At 38.5% G+C, this 13,695-nt stretch overlaps 1 protein-coding gene across 4 annotated transcripts in view; it reads right to left on the bottom strand.

The window, feature by feature from the left end:
* The window catches only part of LOC121281088 (transforming growth factor beta receptor type 3-like), a 163,882-nt gene that overhangs the window by 115,424 nt on the left and 34,763 nt on the right, over window positions 1–13,695 (bottom strand). For all 4 annotated transcript variants that reach the window (XM_041193745.1, XM_041193747.1, XM_041193744.1 and 1 more), the window contains one exon: window positions 10,591–10,769. In XM_041193745.1, coding sequence (XP_041049679.1) covers window positions 10,591–10,769 — 179 coding nt within the window. The remainder of the gene's footprint in view (window positions 1–10,590; window positions 10,770–13,695) is intronic.

Raw genomic sequence — 13,695 nt, forward strand, 5'->3', positions numbered from 1 at the left:
TTCCAGTGAAGCTCAACGCAAACTGGAGGAACAACACCTCATCTTCCGACTAGGCACTTTACAGCCTTCCGGACTGAATATTGAATTCAACGACTTTAGGTCTTGAGCTCCCTCCTCCATCCCCACCCCCTTTCTGTTTCTTCCCCCTTCCTTTTGTTTTTTCCAATAAATTATATAGATTTTTCTTTTCCCACCTATTTCCATTATTTTTAAATATTTTAAATCTTTTATGCTCCCCCACCCCCACTAGAGCTACACCTTGAGTGTCCTACCATCCATTCTTAATTAGCACATTTGTTTAGATAATATCACCAACTTCAACACCTATGTGTTCTTTTGTTCTGTTGTCTGTGACATCTTTTGATGATCTGCTTCTATCACTGCTTGTTTGTCCCTACAACCACACCACCCCCCTCCACTTCTCTCCCCCAAGCCCCCCCCACCACACCTTAAACCAGCTTATATTTCACCCCTTCCTTGGATTCACCTAGTTCTGTTGAAGGGTCATGAGGACTCAAAACGTCAACTCTTTTCTTCTCCGCCGATGCTGCCAGACCTGCTGAGTTTTTCCAGGTAATTCTGTTTTTGTTTTTGATTTATAATTACAGTTTTGTAAAATAAATTTCCTTTAACTTCACATCTACAGGAAATAATATTCAATAGATTCTACAGCAAAATCTTTATACACAATAGGTACATTTGATATACTTACAAATGGTTCAGACCAAAAATGATATGCTATCTTGTAATAATTGTCAAATGGACGGAATAGAGAGCAACAAAACGTATACAGGGTTTAATTTAATAAGGAAAGCAGTTATTAGACTACAATAAACTACAATGTAAACATGTTCTGACTGAAAGACACATTGCAAAATTAAGAAATTTGTCAATTTAATCCTCCTAATTTGGGCCATGATTTGTTTATCTCCAAGACTTATAACCATTGTTTTTCGTAAATAACCTGATACATAGAACATTCAAATTTCATTAAAAGAGGAAATATTACTGTTTTAAAACAATTATCCATAAAATGCAGCAATATTTATGTATTAAAATAGAACCAACTCCCTGTAAACAGTGATCAAAAACTGGAAAGGGACTAGCATAAAGCTGAGCACACTTTGTTATAAGGCAGCTGTTGAATTGAGTGACATTTCCCACATGTAAGTGGATGCGAGTGTTCCTGTACACAGGAAAAGGAAGGAGTAATGGAAAAGTCTAAATTGGTTATTTAAGTGATCATTTCACTACTGATCTTTTTTGAAACAGCTAAAAGGTGAACTACATTATATTATTCCATTAGCTATACCCAATATAAACCATAATGGAACACATAACAGTCATTTACATACACTGTATGAAATCGGTACTAAGTGGTTATTTCAGATTTCCACACTGGAGAGGCATTCATTTTTCATGTTAATACAATTTTTGATCCGTTTGCCTGGGTCAAAGTCTGATCGGACATGGTCCAAATTAAATCATCATTTTGAAAAACATTTACAAAATTGCTGTTGATAACATTGTGCATAATAAATTACTCTCTCTTATTTTAACCGCTATTGACCTATTTAAATAAACTCCATTATATTTAAAATGATTCAATACCTTGTTGCAATAGCAATAGCGTTATTGACAATACAGGTACGTTATCAATTCCCCTCAAAAAATCTGGCTTCTCAAAAACTGGAGCCGTTCAAAAATCAAACATTTTTCTCTTGGGAGATCTAGACACCCGGAACAGAGTAAGTGCAGGAATGAAGGGACCAGCTGATCGCAGAGGATGGAATCAATGAGGGTTTTGCACCAAAGGACCTTAGTGCTTCAGTTGGTAAAAGCAATCAATGAATAAGCCTAGGTTCGATTCCTAGTCCATGCTAAATCAGGCTTTGCTATATGTATGATACAATTGGCCTCAGGACCCCTAATTATAGAACATAAATTTAGACAGTTCTCTCTCTTAGTATCTGTGCCCTGGTATACATATGTCTGCATTTCCAAGGAAATTCCTTGGAGGGTTGAACTGAATGCTTCTGTGGTGAGAAGCAAATATCTGATTTGTGTGATTTTCATGTTACGAGAAAACAAACAGCCAGCACTAAAAGTCTTTTCACAACACAAATATAAATGCATGCCCTTTCCTTCTATATCAGAGTCTGTACGATGACAGTGCATCAGTACACTTCTCCAAATCTCTAGGAGTAGAAGGTCACAATGTGATTAGAAAGATGATTACACCCTTTTAATGATTAACAGTCACTTTGGTGTAAAAAATGCTAGAATGATGTGGGAGAGGGGAATCAATCATACACACAAGTGCCTATTCCGCTGGCAAGTTACCCAAAATCTGGAAAATCCATAATCCAGCATGGCCTCAGTCCTGGGGGCTTCTGGATTTTAGATGTAGGGCCTGTATTGTAGATCATGCAATTGAAGCTTTGAAAAATTCTTCCAAAAACAAGGGCTGACTTATGTGCCAAGTGTTAAATGCGAACTGCCAGTGTTGGTGTAGGTGGGTAGCATTCGGAAATGTGAAAAGACTCTATCAGTCGCCATGTGCTGTCTGCTCAGTGTGGGCATGTCTTAAACTACGCTGTATTTTCTTGACAATGCAGCCCGTAATGTCTGCTTGGGGAGTATACCCTAAACATGTATTTCTGAGCTGAAATTTAAGGCTGACTTCAATGGAATATACCCCCAAACATGCTAAAAAGTTGGTTAGGGTTTTGGGGGGGTGGGGAGGGGGGGGTTAATTTTTACCATAAGTCTTTCTTCAGTTTTGTGTTTCCCTCATCTTTCCTTTTGTCAGGGCTCCAACTACAGGTTCCTTCATTTTAAGGACAAAGCATCTGGATTCAAAAAATTCTTCATTGCTTCCACTATGCTTTTATAAGAGAACATTGATTATAGTAAATAGAAATGTTCGCATACTCCTATCCATTGTGCTATAAACTATTGATTTATATGTATCATAAGAGGTTAGAATAGAATTAGAGTCATTAGCCCAAATTTACGCTCATGAGGCAGATAGCGCAAGTCAGAAATCTCCCAGCTTGCCGCACCTAACATGGGAGAAGCTCCTCCGAATGGCGCGATCTTCATTTTGGGCTTGCAGGGGTGGGATGGGGTGAGGTCAACAGCCCTTGGAGGCAGATTGGAGGCAGCTGAATGCTGAGGCGATGTGTTTAAAAGATTTGTCTCGTTTCTCTGGGACTTTGTCCCAGATTTTTGTTTATATTTTAGGCTCTCCATGTCCCTCATCCCCCCACGCACATCCCAGGACCCCACCCACCCCAAAGGCCCCTCATACTCCATGCCATTTCATGCCCTCCAACCTACACCCCCATGACCCCTTATACCCTTTATGTTAATTCATGACATTTCCATGTGCATTGGTTCTGTACAGTGTGTATATTGGTCCAATGAATTCTATGGCAACAATGGCATGTGTGGAGCTGCATAAAAAATACCACCCATACTATTTTTTAAAAAAAGCTGTTGTTGCTACAACCTTTAAAAGTGTCAATCAACAATACCTTTAAAGTAGCAATAACAGAAGCTCTAACACCTCTTTATGTGGCGCAAATTAGCACTGAGCCATTGACAAGATAGATCACAAAAAATAGCTTATTACCACTTCATAAAATTGTTAATCTGCTCTCCAGCTGTAGAACAAAATAAGTTAATCCTTTTATAGGAGGCTGGGCTCTCAGCCACGCTTGAGAAATAATCTTTCAGGGCTACAAAGATAGGATGTGGGAATGGGGCTGATTGGATTGCTCTACATGGAGTCGGCATGGACTCAAAGGACCAAATAGTCTCCTGTGCCATTATGATTCTATAGTCCGGACTTTCAGAGTCATAGAAACTCTGCAAACCTTAAAACAAATGGTGAGCAGGACCCCATCCTCATTCCCAAAAGGTTGATCTATGGAGTTTGCTAGTTTATTTCTTCATATATCTGCTGTAAAAATAATATATTTCCTTTAGTTTTAATCAGTAGTTTATGTTCCATTCATATATTATTTCTGAAAGGAAAATACACTTTTACATTATAAAACAAAAACTGACAGAAAGTATAGAGTTATTTTCTTCTAAATGCTGCAGCCAAAACCAGACTGAAGTGTGACTTTGAACAACAGTGCTAGAAGTTGGGTGAGTGAGGGAGTTGGGTGAAGGGGAAATGAGGTGCTCCTTTGCTTTTTCTAACATTTTCACCCTGTACTTTACTACAGAGGAAGAAGCTAGCTGTTTGGTGAGTATCTGTTAAGTGATTAAGGTCTATTCTATTCCAAAGGTTTAAAATAATGTACTTACTGGTGGTAAGGTTAATAAAATATGTAAAGAAGGATAATAATGAATTGAATAAAATAATTAAGTTAATTGAAACATATTAAGGACAGGTGATGTCACAGCTGGAGTGTGTGGAGGCTCCTGGATGCCATTGTCATTCAGGGCAAACACGTCTGCAATAAGTGTTTGCAGCTCTAGGAGCTTCAACTCAGAGTCATTGAGCAGGAGGCTGAGCTGCAAACAATGAAATGCATTAGGGAAGGGAAAAGTAACCTGGACATTTTGTATCAGGAGGTGGTCATGCCTCTTAGGATAGGGTCTTCTGATTTGGTCAATGGTCAGGGGTAGGAGGGTGCAACTGTGAGTGAAGCAAATAAGGGGACCCAGAGAGCAGGAGTGCAGGAGCCCCAGCCTTTACAATTGTCCGACAGGTGTGAGGTTCTTTCAGCTTGCTTGGATGAGAGTGGGAGCTGCAGAGTGGATGAGCTGACTGGCCATGGCACCACAGTACAGGAAGCCATTGAAGTGGGGGGAATAAAAAGGAATGTAGTGGGAGTAGGAGACAGTATAGTGAGAGGGATTGACACTATTTTTCTGCAGCAGAAAGCGAGAATCCAGAAGGCTGTGTTGACTGCCTGGTGCCAGGGTTTGGGTCGTCTGCCCAGGGCTGAAGAGGAACTTGCAGTGGGAAGGGGAGAATCCCATCACTATGGTCCATGTAGGTACCAACGATATAGGCAGGACAAGCAAAGAGGTTCTGCATAGTCAGTATGAGGAGCTAGACACCAAGTTAAGAAGCAGAACCTCAAAAGGTAATAATCTCTGGATTATTACCTGAGTCACATGCATTTTGACATAGGGCAAGTAAGATTAGAGAAATTAAAGCGCTGCTCAAAGACTGGCATAGTAGATGTGGGTTCCAATTCATGGGCACAGGCATCAGTACTGGGGAAAACAGAGGTTGTACCTCTGGGACGGTCTACACCTGAGTCGTGCTGGGACATGTATTCTAGCAAGCCATACATCAAGGGAAGTAAGCAGGATTTTAAACTAAATAGCGGGAGCAAGGAAACAAATTTGGTAAATCAGCAGTAGAGAAAAGGCAAGAGGGAAAGGTACTAATATGGGAAATGATAAACAGACTATGACATGAAGGGTAGAGAGTAGAAATCTAAGAATAAATCAGCAGATAAAGCTAGAGGTTACAAAAATAATAAAAGAACAAAACTAAAGGCTTTGTATCAGGATGCGCATAGCTCAAAACAAAGCAGATGAACTGATAGCTCGAATAGAAATAAATAAATGTGATCTTATAGCCATTATAGAGACATGGCCACAAGATGACACAGAATGTTGAAGGGTATATGACGTTTAGGAAGGACAGGAAGCTAAGAAAAGGTGGAGGGGTGGCTCTGTTAATTAATTATAGTAGTATCACAATAGAGAGAGATGACATAAGTTCAGGAAACTAGGATGCAGAAGCAGTTTGGGTAGAGATGAGAAATGATAAAGGCAAGAAGTCACTTGTGGGAGTGACATACAGGTCCCCTAACAGTACCACATGGTAGGGCGGAGAATAAAGGAAGAAATAATGGGAGCACCTCAAAAAGGTACAGTGATAATCATGGGGCATTTTAATCTACATATGGAATGGAAAAATCACATGGGCAAACGTAGCCTAGACAAGGAGTTCATACACTGTTTTCAGGATAGTTTCTTAGAACAGCATGTTCTGGAACCAATCAGAGAGCAGGCTATACTAGACCTGGTATTGTGCAACAAGATAGGATTAATTAGTGACCTCATAATCAAGGCGCCTCTAGGTAGTAGTGATCAAATATGACTGAATTTTACATTCAGTTTGAGAGAGTGAAAAGTGGGTCCAACACTAGTATTTTGTACTTAAAAAGGACAATTATGAGGGCATGAAAGCAGAGCCAGCTAAAGTGAATTGGCAAATTAGGTTAAGGGACAGGTCAATAGAGGTGGCAGGCATTTAAAAGGATGTTTCAGAATACACAGAATAGATACATTCCAACAAGAAAGAAACATTCCAAAGAGTGGACCCACCATCCATGGTTAACTAAAAAAGTTAAAGATAATATCAAACTTTAAAAGAAGGCATATAATATAAAAGCATATAAAAGCACGGATGGCAGGTCAGAAGATTGGACAGAATATAAAGAACAGCAAAGAATAACTACAAGATTAATAAGGTGGGAACGTAGAGTATGAGAGAAAGCTAGCTGGTAATATAAAGATGGATAGTAAGAGTTTCTATAGATATTTAAATAAGAAGAGTTAACAAAGTTAGCATTGTTCCTATAGAAAGTGCATCTGAGGGGTTGATAATGAAAGTAGGGAGATGGCAAATGAATTAAGCAGGTATTTTGCATCAGTCTTCACTATAGAGGACACAAGTAACATCCCAGAAATAGTTTAATAGTTTGTCCAGACGTTTACTGGAGTAGGTGGGTGACACCAAGGGCAGCCCTCCTGCCCTGGGCCCAACTGAGGTCCTCAAGAACCGCTTCCCGCCCCAATCTTATCCTCCTCAAGCCTCAGACAGGAGTGGAGAGTATGCCTCCATCACTGGCCCCCTTTCAAGATTGAGCAACCCCCCCCCACCCCCCCACCACACCCCACTCTGGGTACCCCCTCCCTGCATGCCCGTCAAATCAGAGTTACTCAACATTTGGACAAATATGGATTGATTAGAAAGCCAGCATGAATCTATAAAGCTTCCTGTAAAGCATAAATCATGTCTAACTATTCTAGTTAATTTTTTGAGGAAATTCTTAATGTGGTAGATAAGAGAGTGTATATGGATTAAAACAGAAAATTCTGGCAATACTTAGATTTGGCAGCATTTGTGGACAGAGAAACACAGTTAATGTTTCAGGTTGATGACCTTTCGTCAGAACTGTGCATACTTAGATAGCATTTTTAAACAAGGCAGGGGAAAGATGGAGGGGGGAGGAATAAAACAGAAGGAAAAGTTTCTTTTAGGTGGAAGGCAGGAGAGATAAATGGTAAAAGGGATGATGATGCAAAGAAACAAAGATCTGTTTTGAGGACATTAAATGGGAAAAACAAAATCATCACTAACAGCTGTCATCCAAAAATAAAATGGGGCAGAGGTCACAATCAGAAATTGTTGAACTTAACGTTGAGTCCAGAGGACTGTGGAGTGTCTTAAAGATGAGATGCTGTTCTTCAAGCTTACATTAAACTTCATTGGAACAGTGTAGGAGGCAGTAGTCAGAATGCGGCCACTCCCACACTGACCTTTTGGCCCTTGAGGACAAATACTATGGTTTCAGTCCTCCCAGTATTTTATTAGACGAAGTTAAGATGCATCCAAGACTGAACATCAGTCAAACAGTTTGATAGCAGAGTTGTGGAGAGCTATAAGAGATTTAGAGATGGGTTCCAAAAGTAATAGGTCTATGAGGTAAGTTTTACATAGCCATCTTTTTTCTCTTCTATCAGACTTTAGGAATGGAAAATCTATGCAGCTGTCAATATTGAATTGAATAGCTTGTATAGAAGAGTACACAACTAAATTTTAAAAATCATAGTGAAAAATATGTGTAACAAGATACACTAACTTACTCCTCCTTCAAAGAAAGCCAGAAAACTACAATAACGAGTAATTTCTCACATAAACTTTTCTCCCATCCACCACTTATTTAATGATAATTTTTAAAATAGAATGCTTCTTACTTTACACGTGATTTAGTGACCTTTCCAAATGTTTCCTGTATATAATTATTTTTATAACCTGTTACTTGGAAATTTTATGCCAGCTACTAGTTTGCAATAAACCTAAAGTTATACATTTCAGTTTTTGAAACTGTTGTACAATTTTTATCTGAAGCCATTCTCTTTTGATCAAATCACATGTAAAACTAGGTCATTAAAATCAGCATATACAAAACAATTAAAATATTGGGCTACAGTTTCTATTTTTGCTTGTGTTTCTTGTAGATATAATTGTTTTCTGTTTGAACATTTTTTTTTCCGTTTCGCTTTCATACCCTATGCTTATGTAAACTGGCTTCCCGTTATTCTTCGATTCCATTTTAAAAGAGACGGCTCCATGCTATGTTGGGCACTCAGCCAGCTATGTGCTCGCCAGACATAGGACATCAGCCCTGCCTCTGTATATTTATGATCTGTCTAGCAGATCTGTTCATACAATAGTATAGTTTTCATTCATTTCTCTCATTAGAAAGTTTTGTATGACAACCAAAAGGACACAAAACAAAAAGGCAATTATGTTTTTCAAAAAGTGACTAAGTATAGAGTTTATCAGTTGACTTCATTGATCTGTGCTACTCTGAACCAGCCAGGCTTAATAGAAGTTCAAGATGGGGCTATAACAGTGTAGTGTCAATTCTCTGACCCTGACTCCCCACTGGAAATGCAGAATTGGAAAATTTACTCTTGCAAAGCATGAATGAGATCTAATTATTCTCTGTGCAATGTAGAAATAAGATAAACTTGCTACAATGGCACAAAATCAATGCTGTTAAGTTCGAGAGATTAAAGTTAAACTGAAACTACCAGAGTCAGAACTTACCTAAAATGCAATGCAAACCAGATGAGAGTGATATTACTGACTGCATCATGGCTAATTTTCAGTGTTAAGAGGTAATAGCCTGCTTTCATTGTTTTAGAACATTTAAAAATAAAGTTTAATGAAGTTCCTAGAAAGGACTACTGAAAACATCTCAACACTTTCAAAATGCAACTTCACGTTGGGCTCTATTTTTGTTGGAGAAATCGCAAACTGGAGTGAGGCTCCGGTGAAGGGTCTATGGCTGAGTAACAATGTCATTTTTGCATTGATGTGTACTGAAAGTGACAATATAATTTGGAATTTCAAACTTCCTTTGCCATTAAAATTTTCTCGCTTGGATTAGGAATAGGAAAATAATATATCAAGTCTTGAAACAAGACTTTGCTAATGGAACTGAATGGAATAAAAGATCTCTTCTCGTTCTTACATTTTGGGTTATTAATTTTGATTCACACAAATGACAAGTTATATTCCAACTTTTTCTAAATATGCTTCTTTTTAAAAAAACACACCAAAGGACAAGTGTGTTGCCGAGCACACATAGCTTATTCATATTAAGGAATGAAATGACACTGGATGACATAAATCATAGCCTTATAGTACTGTACAATTATCTATACTGTTCACTTGAAATAATGTCATTTTACCATGGTTTAAATTCTCAACTTTTAAATTCACAATTTACAGGAACAATCCACAGGTGTGATTTTTGCCAGCTTCTTGAGGCAAAAGGATCCTGAGCTGAAATGCTAATACAGCCTGCATTTCATGCAAGAGCCATCTTGGTAAAGGAGTTTATGCTGGTGCTAAGAATGTCCACCCGAAGAATCCTTAAGAAGATTATCAGTTAACAAGGCTGCAGAGCATTTTAGTTGATAACACTTGATCTAGCGCCCTCTGCTAACAGTGACCAGCTGATTGGAATAAACAAGTCATTGACAAGATTTCTGAGAGCTCCTTAAAGTTATATCATCTTTTACTGTACACTTGCTGCTGGAGGTTTTTGAAGAGGATTTTGAAACACATCAGGAGACATTCTGGGACAGTTTGTCAAGACTTCATCAACACTATCAAATGTATTCTGGCCATTTTCCAAGGACTTCACATAAAAAGAGTGGCTACTGTGATGTTCTACCTTATGAATTCACCAGGAGAAAGGGAGCACTTGGGCATGGGCACCTTTTTAGAAGAAGAATGGATGAGATAATGAGGTCAGGTAGAGCAGCATCAGCTGCCACATGAGAGAGAGAGAGAGCACACAGACAGGCAGACAGAAAGGAGGAACAGGAGAGATGAACTCCCTCCCCTATGTGGTATAGGATGTCCAACCTTCTCAAGACCTCCCTCACTAGAACTTCTAATTCTGCATCCAAGACCTACATGCCCTTTTTCTCAGTTCCTTAGCCATCCTGAAACCTGTATCGTGTGTTAGTCAGTGTGCTACACACCTTTGATGGCAGTGGATGCATGGAGCCCATGAATATCGCTCCATGAAGATTGCTTCTATCAGCATTTGAGTGCTAATCCTCAATTGGGGAGTCTGTTTTAGCACCTCCAGACAAGTTCAAGTTATGGTAATCAGCAGTTAGGATCAAAATTGTATACTAAAACAAGTCTTTCAAACAGGCATGTCTTATTAGCACAAAATCCATTTTCATTTTTTTTCAATCAAAATAATTCTCCATAAATAAATGCTTAAATTTAAGTACCTGAAGTAGCGCAGCAGAAGGAGGTGGTATCAAATTGATGGCATAAACAATTTCATTAGCTGTAGTGCTGCCACTGCACACACAGCCTTGTAAAACATGGAGCGGCTTAAGGTGCAAGATAGTAACAGGATGATTTATTCCAACCTTTCCAACTTTACATTCATTGGTTGTCACAGGACCTATCAAACACAAAGCAGTAATATTTTAATTATTCCAAAATATAAATTGGTTGGAAGAGTTAATTCAGAATGGGAAACTAAAATTTAAGCTAATAACATTACAAAATTCATATATGATCCACAAAATGAAATTATATAAAATTTGCATTAATTGTATCAAAATGATACATCAGCATTTGTGAATTGATTTTTTTCCTCTGACCATTTGTGATTAGGATCCAACAGAATGCTGTTTCCAGTTGAATATATCAACTTATCTCAATAAGAATATCCAAAATATAACTTGTGATTACAGAAATTACACTGTTATACAAAATTAAAGCAAGAACGACATCAAACAATAAACAATGAACATTAAGTATGAACAGATAAAATGAATAACATTTTAAGCAACTGACACACAATTTCCTGTCAGCATTTTTCTGAGTATTATACAGAAAAACACAATTGGGAATCAAACAGATACGTCTATTTTTAGAGGGCACACATTTCTACCAACTGCATTCAACACAATCACAACTTTGCAGTCCATAGTCTAGTTCAGTTGGCAGAATCCAGTCTGCAAATAGCAAAGACAGTAAACTATTTTGTATCAAAGATTGCAAAAGTAAGTTTTTCCTAGATATGTGTGACCTGCCCTGTTAAAATGCTATATTGTCAACACCATGTAAAGAAGCTCAAATGCAATGTTCAGCTTAGAATCTCAAGGTAGTGTTCATGTAGAGCCAACAAGGATGGCAATAAGAATGTACAAGGTAAACATATATATTTTTTAAAAGGGTGTACATAAGAAGTGGAAAAACTCCATTCCCAGAATAGAATTTTCCTCAACTAAAATGCAGATTGTAGGATCAGACAAGGTGGTCAGCACTGCCAATTTCTGGTATCCCCAATTTTCCAGCCCTTTGAATCAGTTTCATAGCCAACATGCCCTGACTGACATTGGTCCTAAGGACCTGATAAAGGGTACGAATCCAAAACTTCACACCATCTCTCCTCTTCACAGATCATGATTGACCCATTCTGTCTTTCAGATTTTAATTGCAAATGTCCAATATATTTCCTGTTTCCCTTTGTGCTGATCCCAAAGATTTAAGTTACCATAACATAGACAGTATAATGAGGACAGATTCCTTGAAAAATGAGTGCTCGTAATTGGAGATGACGGAGAGACTGAATGAAATTGTACTGAGGTGCTAATGTCCAAGTAACACATCTTATAGCCATGTTTAACCATACATTATATGGTAATAGTTAACTGTGATTCAAACTTCTATATTTAACAAACAGAAGTTTCAATTTTGTTCTGCAAGCACTGGCACAGTGCATCAGAAGTGCAGTCTAGCAAGAACACCACCTCAGGGCCCGGACTTCTTGCCTGGCATAATTAAATATTCTTGATGTATCCATGGCACACTGCTGGCTGTAAGCTAGTAGAGAAAAGGAAATTTACACACTTCTTCAGCTCAGAAGGCAGCAATAGTCTTAAAAAAAGTCATGCTTGACAGAAGTCTTGGGGAATCCAGATAAACTTTGAATTGAATTTCAGAGATTACTGGTGCAGAATTTTTATTTTTCCAGAATAGCAATAAGTTTTTTAATCCAGTTACACCAGCCAAACGCTGAGTGTTGTACATCTATGCTGTTCATTTTTTATTTCAAGCTTCTGTATCCTGTGACTATGCATGCAGAAGTCTGGACACTGCTACGGTCTGCCCTGAAGGGGTTGATGCCTTCCTCAAGCATATCAGTTGCAGATAGCATAAATTCAAAGAAAATTTGGGTGCAGTACCACTCAGGTGCAGAAGAGGGAAACAGAATTTCACCCATTTTCCACTGTTGCACCCATTTTTCAGGTGCTATTTTGCGGCAAGATAAAACAAATCTATCCTAGAGGTATAAGTAATAACAGCATCTGGGAGAAAGCCAAGGAAAGTTTTGTTTTTGATACTCTAAGCACTTTTAGATCAGCAGAGGATGCCAAAATGTAGCAGTAGATTCAGATGCAAATAGGCATAAATATGAAGGTTAGGTGAAATATCTATCAATTCTTCTGGTACAAATTTAATTATAACCTTGTAGAAGACTGAGACTCTAGCTATAACGTTGATGCTGTAAAGAGTGAACACTGACAGGCAGCATCTTCATCAATTAAAAAGGGTTGCATAACTAGCTGTAAAAATGACTGAGTTCTGGAACAAATCACGAGTTCTGGAACAAATCACTACATGAGGAAAGAAGCAGGCTGCAAGGTTCTCTGATGCTGCACAGAAAGTTTTGGTATAGTGAAGAGAGGAGGAGGAACATCCTTTTCTCTCAGGAGGCAATGGGAGAAATCACTGAGGATGTCCGTGCCAGGAACATTTCCCAAAAACAAGGCTGCAATACAGGGAAAACAAAAATCAATGATCTAACTAGTTATAAAGGTAATATCTTATCATGGATGCTCCATTCACAGCCTCATTAATTTCAATTTAATACTGCCCTCCCCCACTACCTTGCATTGTTCTGCAATCATCATGCCACACTTCAAACATCCTTTTCCTCATGCTCACATACATACCACTATTGCAGCCCTCACTTACTCACAAGTCACTCCTTACAAGACTCTCACTAACACAAGATATTTTCTTGCAGGAGAAGGTCACAAAGAGCAGGCAACCTGAAGACAAACAGCCCATCTGCACACTTTTTCCCACCTTGAAGAAAGCATCCTGGTTATAATGGGAAGGGCAGACTGGAGGCTGTACCTACTGGCAATACTGGAGGATATGTGATATCCCTTTGTCTTTCCTGACTTCTCTTTCATCCCACATAATCTGCACGACAAACCACAGATGCCTTTGATACCCACTTATTTCTCTGTGCTCTCCCTGACACCACTATTAACCTATGTCACTTTGTTCATGTCAGCTGATTAGAACAT

This window comes from Carcharodon carcharias, chromosome 8, assembly GCF_017639515.1.
Source record: "Carcharodon carcharias isolate sCarCar2 chromosome 8, sCarCar2.pri, whole genome shotgun sequence".
NCBI lineage: Eukaryota > Metazoa > Chordata > Chondrichthyes > Lamniformes > Lamnidae > Carcharodon > Carcharodon carcharias.